We start from the raw sequence: 13,084 nt of genomic DNA, 5'->3' as shown, positions 1-13,084 counted from the left end.
TTGTGGACACTTTTCTACTGTCTACTTGCTATTATGGATTGATAAAGATCAAAGATAGTCTAAGTGGCGGTCAAATGGAGGTGGCGTTCAAATAGAGGTGGCATTCAAATGAAGGTGGCGTTCAAATAGAGGTGGCATTCAATTAGAGGTTTTACGGTATCTATGGTTGTGATATTCAAGTGTTATGAGTTATCTGCTCTATCTTTGAAATATGTATGGTTGTAGCATTCAAGTGTTATGAGTTGTTTGATCTAGCTCTGAGTTATATATGGTTGTGATATTCAAGTGTTTCAATTTTATAGAATCACTAAGTTTCAGGTCTTGTTAAACATAAAATCTTTTTATAACCGACTAAAACGTACTTACATCTTCGGCACAAAAAACAACTACCGTCTCAACCAGTGTTTAGATGACATACAAATAATTGTCATATGTTTGAGAGCAGCTAACCAATAAATTTATAGATAGAATCGTAGTGCAAAAACTCACAGCAGAAATTTTAAGTTATCTTTTTGAATAAAGCTAAATCATTGTCAAGGCCATTTGTTTCTCCTGTGATGATTGTAGTATCACTCTTTCAAAATTTGTAGTCCTACAAAAAGCAAAATATTGTAGCGATATGTTGACAGTGTGTATATATAGATAGATAGGCACTAGATAGATATATACTAGATAGATAGATAGATACTAGATATATAGATAGACAAGCAGACTCAGCATGTCAACAACCTGTTGTACAAAGGGCCGAATAAAGGAGGCAAATCTATAATTGATTTTGACCTAATCCAAGCATGACCAAGTTATTTCTGTAGAAAGTTACTAAACTTTTAGTATCATCATTTCTTTAAAGATCTATATAATACCTTTAGCCGGTATTCCATCAAGGTCATGTCTGCCGCAGTCTTTCATTGTGATTATATTGTAAATGAGTCGAGTGTTGTAGGTATACTATTTAAAAGAGGTGACAATAGTTGGCAGTGGAGATGAAATGACTCTACCTGATATTCAATTAAGTGGTCTAGGGATACTGCCCCAGCACTGCACTATCAATGTACAGAATGACAAAGAGGTCTACATTGACCCTGTATCAGGCGCCAGGTAAGGGCTCTTCGTCACTGCCTTACCTCTCATCATTTCAATAGAATATTCGCTTTCCGTCATAAAAGCTGCAGCGATTTCAGTTTAGGTATAGAAATAATCGGTAACATCCTACGTGTTGCATACTGCAGCATCGGTAACATCGTATGTGTTGCATGTTGCGGCATCGGTAACATCCTATGTGTTGCATACTGCAGCATCGGTAACATCCTATGTGTTGTATACTGCAGCATCGGTAACATCCTATGTGTTGCATACTGCAGCATCGGTAACATCCTATGCGTTGCATACTGCAGCATCGGTAACACCCTATGTGTTGCATATTGCAGCATCGGTAACATCCTACATGTTGCATATTGCAGCATCGGTAACATCCTATGTGTTGCATATTGCAGCATTGGTAACATCCTATGTGTTGCATGTTGCAACATCAGTAACCTCCTATGTGCTGCGTGTTGCGGCATCGGTAACATCTTACATGTTGCATACTGCAGCATCGGTAACATCCTATGTGTTGCATATTGCAGCATCGGTAACATCCTATGTGTTGCATATTGCAGCATCGGTAACATCCTATGTGTTGCATACTGCAGCATCGGTAACATCCTATGTGTTGCATATTGCAGCATCAGTAACATCCTATGTGTTGCATGTTGCAGCATCGGTAACATCATACATGTTGCATACTGCAGCATCGGTAACATCCTATGTGTTGCATGTTGCAGCATCGGTAACATCCTATGTGTTGCATATTGCAGCATCGGTAACACCCTATGTGTTGCATATTGCAGCATCGGTAACATCCTACATGTTGCATATTGCAGCATCGGTAACATCCTATGTGTTGCATATTGCAGCATCGGTAACATCCTACATGTTGCATACTGCAGCATCGGTAACATCCTATGTGTTGCATGTTGCAGCATCGGTAACATCCCATGTGTTGCATATTGCAGCATCGGTAACACCCTATGTGTTGCATATTGCAGCATCGGTAACATCCTACATGTTGCATATTGCAGCATTGGTAACATCCTATGTGTTGCATGTTGCAGCATCAGTAACATCCTATGTGTTGCATATTGCAGCATCGGTAACATCCTATGTGTTGCATACTGCAGCATCGGTAACATCCTATGTGTTGCATGTTGCAGCATCGGTAACATCCTATGTGTTGCATACTGCAGCATCGGTAACATCCTATGTGTTGCATATTGCAGCATCAGTAACATCCTATGTGTTGCATATTGCAGCATCGGTAACATCCTACATGTTGCATATTGCAGCATCGGTAACATCCTATGTGTTGCATGTTGCAGCATCGGTAACATCCTATGTGTTGCATATTGCAGCATCGGTAACACCCTATGTGTTGCATATTGCAGCATCGGTAACATCCTACATGTTGCATATTGCAGCATCGGTAACATCCTATGTGTTGCATATTGCAGCATCGGTAACATCCTACATGTTGCATACTGCAGCATCGGTAACATCCTATGTGTTGCATGTTGCAGCATCGGTAACATCCCATGTGTTGCATATTGCAGCATCGGTAACACCCTATGTGTTGCATATTGCAGCATCGGTAACATCCTACATGTTGCATATTGCAGCATTGGTAACATCCTATGTGTTGCATGTTGCAGCATCAGTAACATCCTATGTGTTGCATATTGCAGCATCGGTAACATCCTATGTGTTGCATACTGCAGCATCGGTAACATCCTATGTGTTGCATGTTGCAGCATCGGTAACATCCTATGTGTTGCATATTGCAGCATCGGTAACATCCTATGTGTTGCTTATTGCAGCATCGGTAACATCCTACATGTTGCATATTGCGGCCTCGGTAACATCCTGTGTTGCATATTGCAGCATCGGTAACATCCTACATGTTGCATATTGCAGCATCGGTAACATCCTATGTGTTGCATATTGCAGCATCGGTAACATCCTATGTGTTGCATATTGCAGCATCATTAACATCCTATGTGTTGCATATTGCAGCATCGGTAACATCCTACATGTTGCATATTGCAGCATCGGTAACATCCTATGTGTTGCATATTGCAGCATCATTAACATCCTATGTGTTGCATATTGCAGCATCGGTAACATCCTATGTGTTGCATGTTGCAGCATCAGTAACATCCTATGTGTTGCATACTGCAGCATTGGTAACATCCTATGTGTTGCATGTTGCAGCATCGGTAACATCCTATGCATTGCATACTGCAGCATCGGTAACATCCTATGTGTTGCTTATTGCAGCATCGGTAACATCCTATGTGTTGCATATTGCAGCATCATTAACATCCTATGTGTTGCATACTGCAGCATCGGTAACATCCTATGTGTTGCATGTTGCAGCATCAGTAACATCCTATGTGTTGCATACTGCAGCATTGGTAACATCCTATGTGTTGCATGTTGCAGCATCGGTAACATCCTATGCATTGCATACTGCAGCATCGGTAACATCCTATGTGTTGCTTATTGCAGCATCGGTAACATCCTACATGTTGCATATTGCGGCCTCGGTAACATCCTATGTGTTGCATATTGCAGCATCGGTAACATCCTACATGTTGCATATTGCAGCATCGGTAACATCCTATGTGTTGCATATTGCAGCATCATTAACATCCTATGTGTTGCATACTGCAGCATCGGTAACATCCTATGTGTTGCATACTGCAGCATTGGTAACATCCTATGTGTTGCATGTTGCAGCATCAGTAACATCCTATGTGTTGCATACTGCAGCATCGGTAACATCCTATGTGTTGCATATTGCAGCATCGGTAAAATCCTATGTGTTGCATACTGCAGCATTGGTAACATCCTATGTGCTGCGTGTTGCGGCATCGGTAACATCCTATGTGTTGCATACTGCAGCATCGGTAACATCCTATGTGTTGCATATTGCAGCATCGGTAACATCCTATGTGTTGCATATTGCAGCATCGTTAACACCCTATGTGTTGCATATTGCAGCATCGGTAACATCCTACATGTTGCATATTGCAGCATCGGTAACATCCTATGTGTTGCATATTGCAGCATCGGTAACATCCTACATGTTGCATACTGCAGCATCGGTAACATCCTATGTGTTGCATGTTGCAGCATCGGTAACATCCCATGTGTTGCATATTGCAGCATCGGTAACACCCTATGTGTTGCATATTGCAGCATCGGTAACATCCTACATGTTGCATATTGCAGCATCGGTAACATCCTATGTGTTGCATATTGCAGCATCGGTAACATCCTATGTGTTGCATGTTGCAGCATCAGTAACATCCTATGTGTTGCATACTGCAGCATCGGTAACATCCTATGTGATGCATGTTGCAGCATCAGTAACATCCTACATGTTGCATATTGCAGCATCAGTAACATCCTATGTGTTGCATGTTGCAGCATTGGTAACATCCTATGTGTTGCATATTGCAGCATTGGTAACATCCTATGTGTTGCATATTGCAGCATCATTAACGTCCTATGTGTTGCATATTGCAGCATCGGTAACATCCTATGCGTTGCATATTGCAGCATCGGTAACATCCTATGCGTTGCATACTGCAGCATCGGTAACATCCTATGTGTTGCATACTGCAGCATCGGTAACATCCTATGCGTTGCATACTGCAGCATCGGTAACATCCTATGTGTTGCATACTGCAGCATCGGTAACATCCTACATGTTGCATACTGCAGCATCGGTAACATCCTACCTGTTGCATTCTGCAGCTAATAAATGGGTTTTGCTTGTAACTATTATAACTTAGCCCGGAAGCATCCACACCTACAAAGTTACTAAAACGTAAAACCAGCTAAAGTTTGGCCATAGCTAGTTTCGTTGTCAGACTAGAGTAATTTCTATACCATGGGAAAGGTGTAAGCCTGAGTAGAGGTGTAGTTTCAGCTCATTTCCTTACCAAGCTCTTTGGTCTGATCATAAACTATTGCTTGTTACCCTTGATCAAGTTGGGTTTGAGTAGGGATCAAGTAGCCGTGAAACTCAACTGCAAAAAACACATGAGTCACTTGACAACCACCAAGTATCTTTATTTCAAACTATTACGATGAATCACGCAGCGACCATTTGACATTTTTACTTCAACTCATAAGAATGAGTCCATATTTATACATATTTACTGAATCCATTTTTACAACCATCTCAATCTCTTGTTAGAGCGCTAAGCATTTCTGCGGACTTCAACTTTTTGAACGTTGAACCCCCTCCAACTCTCATCGCTGCTATTCTTTTAAACAATTTTTTCAAGTTAGTAAAATGTGTAAAATGCAACTTATGGTATAAGCTTTTGCACATGACTAGCCAGCAATATACCCTGACAGTTTACTGTTGTATAATGTCACGGATATGCAAACGAGAGAATACTTAAAAATATATTGAAGTTACTGAACAGTGTTGTGCTAGCCAGCATTAACTGGGTTATCAGAACAGTGTGTGGCATTCAATGTTATAGCATTGCAGGTTTTCCATTCATGTTTTCTAATGTCGAGTCTATTGCTTTATAAGTATTTTACCAATTATACATTGTACCGTATGTCAATGTGAAAGACCTCACTTACAAAAGGATTTGAATCGCTGTCTACGCTGATCTGTTAAATGTTAAAATATTTTTAAATGTTTTAAGTATGAAAAGAACTCAATAGAGAGCAGCAAGTCAGAATAGGTGATAGTATAGGAACATAACATCACATCAAGAGCAGGTCATGGGAGGCAAATCAAAATGAAACAATTAATTGCACCGTCTAGTTTATAATTTGATTATGTCACACTTTTAAAAGCATAATTTATTGTTTGTAACAAAGCGATGTTGAGTTAGAATCTATTAACTTGTTTGCGATTTTAGAATTTTTTCTAGATCATCGAGCATAACACACTGGTAAAATGATTACGATCGTCCTTGAAGCCAACCATGTTCATCAAGCATGCCGTTTTACTGTCTACCGATTGGCATTTATTAGGTATGGATGACTGCATTGGCTGTCGCTGGCTGTCGCACAAGTCCAGCTAATTGCAGACAAGGGCGCTCGGTTTAGCAAATGACAGACAGTTTTGGCTAAACTCCTCCCAGTGTTTATTGTTATAAGAGTTAGGTTACACAGTTCTGGCATAGTCAGAGTGACTGACACATTCTCTTCTCTTATTTATCTACCCTCCCCTCTGCAGGACGTGCATCAACGGCTCCTTGATCAAGGAAAGGAGCAAGAGCAGACATGGAGATAGGATACTTTGGGGCAACAACCACTTCTTTAGGCTAAACATTCCTCGGCGAGACTGTGAGTTTTGCGCAGAGGCACCCAAACTCTGGCTACAGTTTACCAGTTTCTTTGTATTTTCTTCTAAGGGTTTGCCGCAGTCTGTCTTGAAGAGAAAAGGCTGAATAGTATTACCGGTTCTCAAGTTAGATAACTATGTATTTATCGGTGCTTTTAATACGATTCTTCTTAGGATGTAGTAAACTCTGGCAAGATAAACGTTTTATTGTTCTTTTGACGATAAGAGACATTCGATTGCCGTAGTACAAGTCACTCCTTCAAACTCTTTTGCTTACATATCTCTTATCTGCCTTTAAAGGTAAGTCATAATTAAGTTAGGTAGGTCTGATAAGGGTACATAATGGTAAGTCATAACTATGTTAGGTAGGTCTGATAAGGGTACATAATGGTAAGTCATAACAAAGTTAGGTAGGTCTGATTGGGGTGCATAATGGTAAGTCATAACTAAGGTAGGTCTGATAAGGGTACATAATGGTAAGTCATAACTAGGTAGGTCTGATAAGGGTACATAATGGTAAGTCATAATTAAGTTAGGTAGGTCTGATAAGGGTACATAATGGTAAATCATAACTAAGTTAGGTAGGTCTGATTGGGGTACATCATGGTAAGTCATAATTAAGTTAGGTAGGTCTGATAAGGGTACATAATGTTAAGTCGTAACTAAGTTAGGTAGGTCTGATAAGGGTACATAATGGTAAGTCGTAACTAAGTTAGGTAGGTCTGATAAGGGTATATAATGGTAAGTCGTAACTAAGTTAGGTAGGTCTGATAAGGGTATATAATGGTAAGTCGTAACTAAGTTAGGTAGGTCTGATTTTTATTACATTCATCTGCAGGTCTTGTTATTGATATAGTAATTCCTGTGTCAACTGTGTATAATTAAAAGTGGCATGCAGGCGATAACTCCCAAGTTTATCGATATGCATAGGGCTCACTGATCTCTTATCGTGATCGTCTGTCAAGAATTGGTATTTATTCGCCTGCACCCCAGAGGATTACATATAGAAAATTGAAAAGTAACTAAAAGTGTGAAAGTCTGTCTATTCAAACCTGAAGTATGGTTTGTGTTAGTTTTCTCATGCTTTCATTTTTCTATGTTTTTCAGTGATGACCGCATCAAATGAGCTAGCAGAGGACCTCCATGTAGACTATGATTTTGCCCAGCAGGAGATCATGCAGCAGGCTCACGACCCGATACAAGAAAGCATTGAAGCTATTGAGAGACAGTACGAAGATGACAAGCAGGGTGAGATTGACTTTGACCTTTAGCTAAGAGCTATTGAGACTTCAGATAGAAAGCCGTGTCAAACTATTAATTAGCTACATGAGCCAATTAATCCTTTAGTTCCTATTTCCTCTCTGCCTGACCTATCTACTCGTCAGCCAAAACTTACATGAAAATGTATTTCAGACCCTTGCTGTAGCTGACAGTGTCGTAATTGTATAGTGAAATGTTAAGATTTCATTTTTCTGCCGTTTGGTTGGCTAGCCTTCTAGTCATTAACTTGCACTATTGTGGATGTAAGCATGGTTTGGATCTTTGATTCCAACATCAGCACCGCGCCCCAACAAATGTCTGCGTCAGAGATGACTGCAAATATAAGCGCTGTGTTCATCGTGTAAGATCATTGTGTTTGGCAACAAACCTTTGCTACATACATGTAGATCTATAAGTCTATGGCAGTATTTAATAGATATGGAATTGGCCCAGCTATACATGTAGATCTATAAGTCTATGGCAGTATTTAATAGACATGGAATTGGCCTAGCTATACATGTAGATCCATAAGTCTATGGCAGTATTTAATAGATTTGGAATTGGCCCAGCTATACATGTAGATCTATAAGACTATGGCAGTATTTAATAGATATGGAATTGGCCTAGCTATACATGTAGATCCATAAGTCTATGGCAATATTTAATAGATATGGAATTGGCCTAGCTATACATGTAGATCTATAAGACTATGGCAGTATTTAATAGATATGGAATTGGCCTAGCTATACATGTAGATCTATAAGACTATGGCAGTATTTAATAGACATGGAATTGGCCCAGCTTTACATGTAGATCTATAAGATTATGGCAGTATTTAATAGATATGGAATTGGCCCAGCTGTACATGTAGATCTATAAGACTATGGCAGTATTTAATAGACATGGAATTGGCCCAGCTATACATGTAGATCTATAAGAATATGGCAGTATTTAATAGACATGGAATTGGCCCAGCTCTCAGCGAAACCACTCATACTCTCCTCTATTGCCATCTAGAAAGCATAGCCTTTACATTAAAGGGTAGGCGGCTCCTCAGAGTAAAACAAGATTATTTGGATAATAGGTTTGAAGTGTTAGACAAAATAAGTGACGCGGATATGAAATGAAAGGTAGATGTATATGGAGAAGATATTCGCCATATACATCTATATGTATATACATATACATCTATATGCATGTACATATACATCTATATGCATATACATCTATATGCATATACATATACCTTTGACTTGATGTAATGAGATATAGACTTTAGTAACAATATGTACCATAGCCTCACCTCCACCTCCTTTACAGTCAATATATAGACTTTAGTAACAATATATACCATAACCTCACCTCCACCTCCTTTACTGTCAATATATAGACTTTAGTCACAATATGTACCATAGCCTCACCTCCACCTCCTTTACAGTCAATATATAGACTTTAGTCACAATATGTAGCATAGCCTCACCTCCACCTCCTTTACAGTCAATATATAGACTTTAGTAACAATATGTACCATAGCCTCACCTCCACCTCCTTTACAGTCAATATATAGACTTTAGTCACAATATATACCATAACCTCACCTCCACCTCCTTTACTGTCAATATATGGACTTTAGTAACAATATGTAGCATAGCCTCACCTCCACCTCCTTTACTGTCAATAAATATCACACATTAGCTTAGTTATCCGATGATTTTTGCTTCACGTTGCCACTCATATTAAAATTGACTCATCCATGTCAATGTTTCTTATGCTCAGCTGCCTTAGAAGCTCAGAAGCAGATGTACGAGCAGCAGATGACTATGCTACGTTCTCAGCTGCTCAGTGGCAGCTCTACAGGCTCGTCTCCTGTACCATGGAATCACTATCTTGCCTGTTCTCCCTCCACCAGCAATGTCAACGACAGACTCCAAAGGCGCATACAGCAAATGGCCCATGAGAGGTATGCGTACCTGTAGCGCTGTTCTGGGGCACCAATTATCATATTGCATTTGTTATGTGAGTGTTCAGACATGAGAGGGTGACAGTGTCGTCGCATACCTTGCCATCGTTGATATCTGGTCTTTCACATTCCTGAAGTGCGTCTCGAACCTGCAACTATAGATTAGTAGGATGCATGCATGGCTATAGATTAGTAGGATGCATGCATGGCTATAGATTAGTAGGATGCATGCATGGCTATAGATTAGTAGGATGCATGCATGGCTATAGACTAGTAGGATGCATGTTTGGCTCTAGATTAGTAGGATGCATGCATGGCTATAGATTAGTAGGATGCATGTATGGCTATAGATTAGTAGGATGCATGCATGGCTATAGATTAGTAGGATGCATGCATGGCTATAGATTAGTAGGATGCATGCATGGCTATAGACTAGTAGGATGCATGCATGGCTATAGATTAGTAGGATGCATGTATGGCTATAGATTAGTAGGATGCATGTATGGCTATAGATTAGTAGGATGCATGTATGGCTATAGATTAGTAGGATGCATGCATGGCTATAGATTAGTAGGATGCATGCATGGCTATAGATTAGTAGGATGCATGTATGGCTATAGATTAGTAGGATGCATGCATGGCTATAGATTAGTAGGATGCATGTATGGCTATAGATTAGTAGGATGCATAACTACTCCAGCTATTCTTATCACTCATCAAATCCAGATGACTAAATATGTTTGTACAGATGCGATTTTCATGTAATATTTAGCTATTTATCGAGAGCGGTTAAAGGTTGTCTTGCAACAAAATTGACATTACAGTTAATTGGTATCAAAAGATTCGCTATGTCTTACTCTGTTGTGTTGTAGGTGCAAAATATGTGGAAATGTGATTACAAGCTCTTAGAAGCTCAAAAACGAACAGTTAATCGCCCCCATCACGAGACCGCCGTAGATTAGAATTTCTTTCCAAAACGGCTCAAATGGGACGTAGTTGTACAAGACGGCTTCTGTTTATACTTTCACGCAACCTCATTCGTCGAAATATTTTCGCAAATATCCTTCACACATTCAATAAAACCATGTCTATTGTTCTTACACGTCTGTTTTATCGTCATTGTAATGCTGTCACTTTGAGCAGTGATATCTTATAACCTGCTGTGAAAATTTGTTTAATTTGTTAACCTTAGCTTGGAGGAGTACATATCATTGTCTGATAAACATGACGAGCCTGTTGGTCACCTGTGATAATCGAAATATGCTGCAGAAATTATTCTTGAAGTATGGGTCGCAAGATCAGATTACACCGAAACAAAACTGTAAAGTAGCGAGCATCTATATTCGATACGGGGTCTATGGTAAAACCCGAAGTGTTTGTCATAAACTAGTGCTACGAGTTGTTTTATATTGAGCCTTTTATTGGTCTTTCAATTTACGCGAAAACATCACGCGACAAGACAATAACCAAACTGTAATGACAACGTCAGAGAAATAAACTGATTCCTATCTACGGCGGTTTTGTGATGGCTGCGATTAACTGTTCGTTTTCAAGCTTTTAGAGCTTGTAATCACATTTCCACATATTTGGCACCTACAACACAGCAGAGTAGGTGATTGGTGATCAGCCATACCAATTAACTGTAATGTGAGTTTTGTTGCAAGTCAACCTTTAAGTTTGTTAAAAATATATTAAGTTGCAATTCACAGTAATATAAATTACTCTCATCTTTGGTTTTAGCCAAAAACTGTATGTTTGTATAATTTGGTTGGGTAGATTTTGAGTAGTAATCACACATGTTCTTCAGATAATCTTGTGAACTGGCATGACAGAAATCAGAATCTAAATCAGACTCTATAACCTCGTCCTTTTTTATGTACCAGCACTTTCAGCAGGTCAGAATTGTTATTTGTTATGTCGCAGCGCTGAGTCGGCAATACTAGTTTGTGCTGTGTGCTAGCTCATGTCATTTGCTACATAGTACCACTTGCTACTTACTACCATTTGCTAGATGCAATTGTTTGTCAGTTACTGGCTGTTTCTCAGATGGTGATGATTGCTTGTTAGTGTTGTTTGCTTGTTACAAACAACACTAACAAGCAAACAATAATATTAGTTTTGCTAGTTTTAAATATTTAGTGCACTAGTTAGCTGTGTTTGCTAGTTAGCTGTGTTTTCTAGTTAGCTGTGTTTGCTAGTTAGCTGCGTTTGCTAGTTAGCTGTGTTTTGCTATTTAGCCGAGTTTGCTAGTTAGCCGAGTTTGCTAGTTAGCTGTGTTTTGCTAGTTAGCTGTGTTTTCTAGTTAGCTGCGTTTGCTAGTTAGCTGTGTTTTGCTATTTAGCCGAGTTTGCTAGTTAGCCGAGTTTGCTAGCTAGCTGTGTTTGCTAGTTAGCCGAGTTTGCTAGTTAGCCGAGATTGCTAGTTAGCTGTGTTTGCTAGTTAGCTGTGTTTGCTAGTTAACTGTGTTTGCTAGTTAACTGTGTTTGCTAGTTAACTGCGTTATCTAGTTAGTTGCGTTATCTAGTTAGTTGCGTTATCTAGTTAGTTGCGTTATCTAGTTAGTTGCGTTATCTAGTTAGTTGCGTTTGCTAGTTAGCTGCGCTTGCTAGTTAGCTGTCTTTGCTAGTTGATATTGCTTACTAGTTTTTTTGTCATTTTCTATTACTATTTGCATGCTATTATAGCCGGTTTTTGGTTTTGCTGGAAACAGTTACAAAAAAGGTTAAGACTTTGATGTGATTACTTACACACTTACAATACTTACACACTTACAATGCTTACACACTTACAATACTTACACACTTACAATGCTTACACACTTACAATGCTTACACACTTACAATGCTTACACACTTACAATGCTTACACACTTACAATACTTACACACTTACAATGCTTACACACTTACAATGCTTACACACTTACAATGCTTATATATTTGCGAGAGTGGGAGAATTCTTACTGTTCTTCACAGCTTTAAATTATATACATGTAAGTATTAATATTATGAATAGTCTGAAATCAAATTGAACACGAGTTGATGCAGTTATATATAGTTATACAGTTATATGTTAGGATAAAAGATTAATTTCTCTCCTAAGTGCGACAAGAAATTGCTATTCATGTCGAATTTGATAACTCGCTCCAGTATTTGATGCTTTACATTATACGGAGTTTTTTACATAATACGATGCGAAAACTTTACATAAATTCTTTGCATGAAGTGGAATTTATGTAAATGAAGGTTTATGTTATAGTAGCGTCTACTGTGTATAAAAATGAAGGGTTCATCGTTTGTTCACAGCTTCTACCACTTGTAGTCATCTTGGAATCTGTAATTTGAAAGATTTTAAAAATGAAAAGGAGTATATGAAGCACTGTTTAACATTAGTGGAAGAGCATTGAGCACTGTTTAACATTAGTGGAAGAGCATAGAGCAATGTTTAACA

The 13,084-nt window shown here is 38.9% G+C and overlaps 1 protein-coding gene across 4 annotated transcripts in view; it reads left to right on the top strand.

Annotated features, from left to right (window-relative positions):
• LOC137388862 (kinesin-like protein KIF13A) overlaps nt 1–13,084 on the top strand; it is a 136,948-nt gene that overhangs the window by 65,356 nt on the left and 58,508 nt on the right. For all 4 annotated transcript variants that reach the window (XM_068075331.1, XM_068075330.1, XM_068075329.1 and 1 more), the window contains 4 exons: nt 944–1,098; nt 6,308–6,417; nt 7,523–7,663; nt 9,452–9,635. In XM_068075331.1, the coding sequence (XP_067931432.1) occupies nt 944–1,098; nt 6,308–6,417; nt 7,523–7,663; nt 9,452–9,635 (590 nt within the window). The remainder of the gene's footprint in view (nt 1–943; nt 1,099–6,307; nt 6,418–7,522; nt 7,664–9,451; nt 9,636–13,084) is intronic.

This window comes from Watersipora subatra, chromosome 2 (genome assembly GCF_963576615.1).
Source record: "Watersipora subatra chromosome 2, tzWatSuba1.1, whole genome shotgun sequence".
Classification (NCBI taxonomy): domain Eukaryota; kingdom Metazoa; phylum Bryozoa; class Gymnolaemata; order Cheilostomatida; family Watersiporidae; genus Watersipora; species Watersipora subatra.
This window is presented reverse-complemented; position numbering and strand designations above follow the sequence as displayed.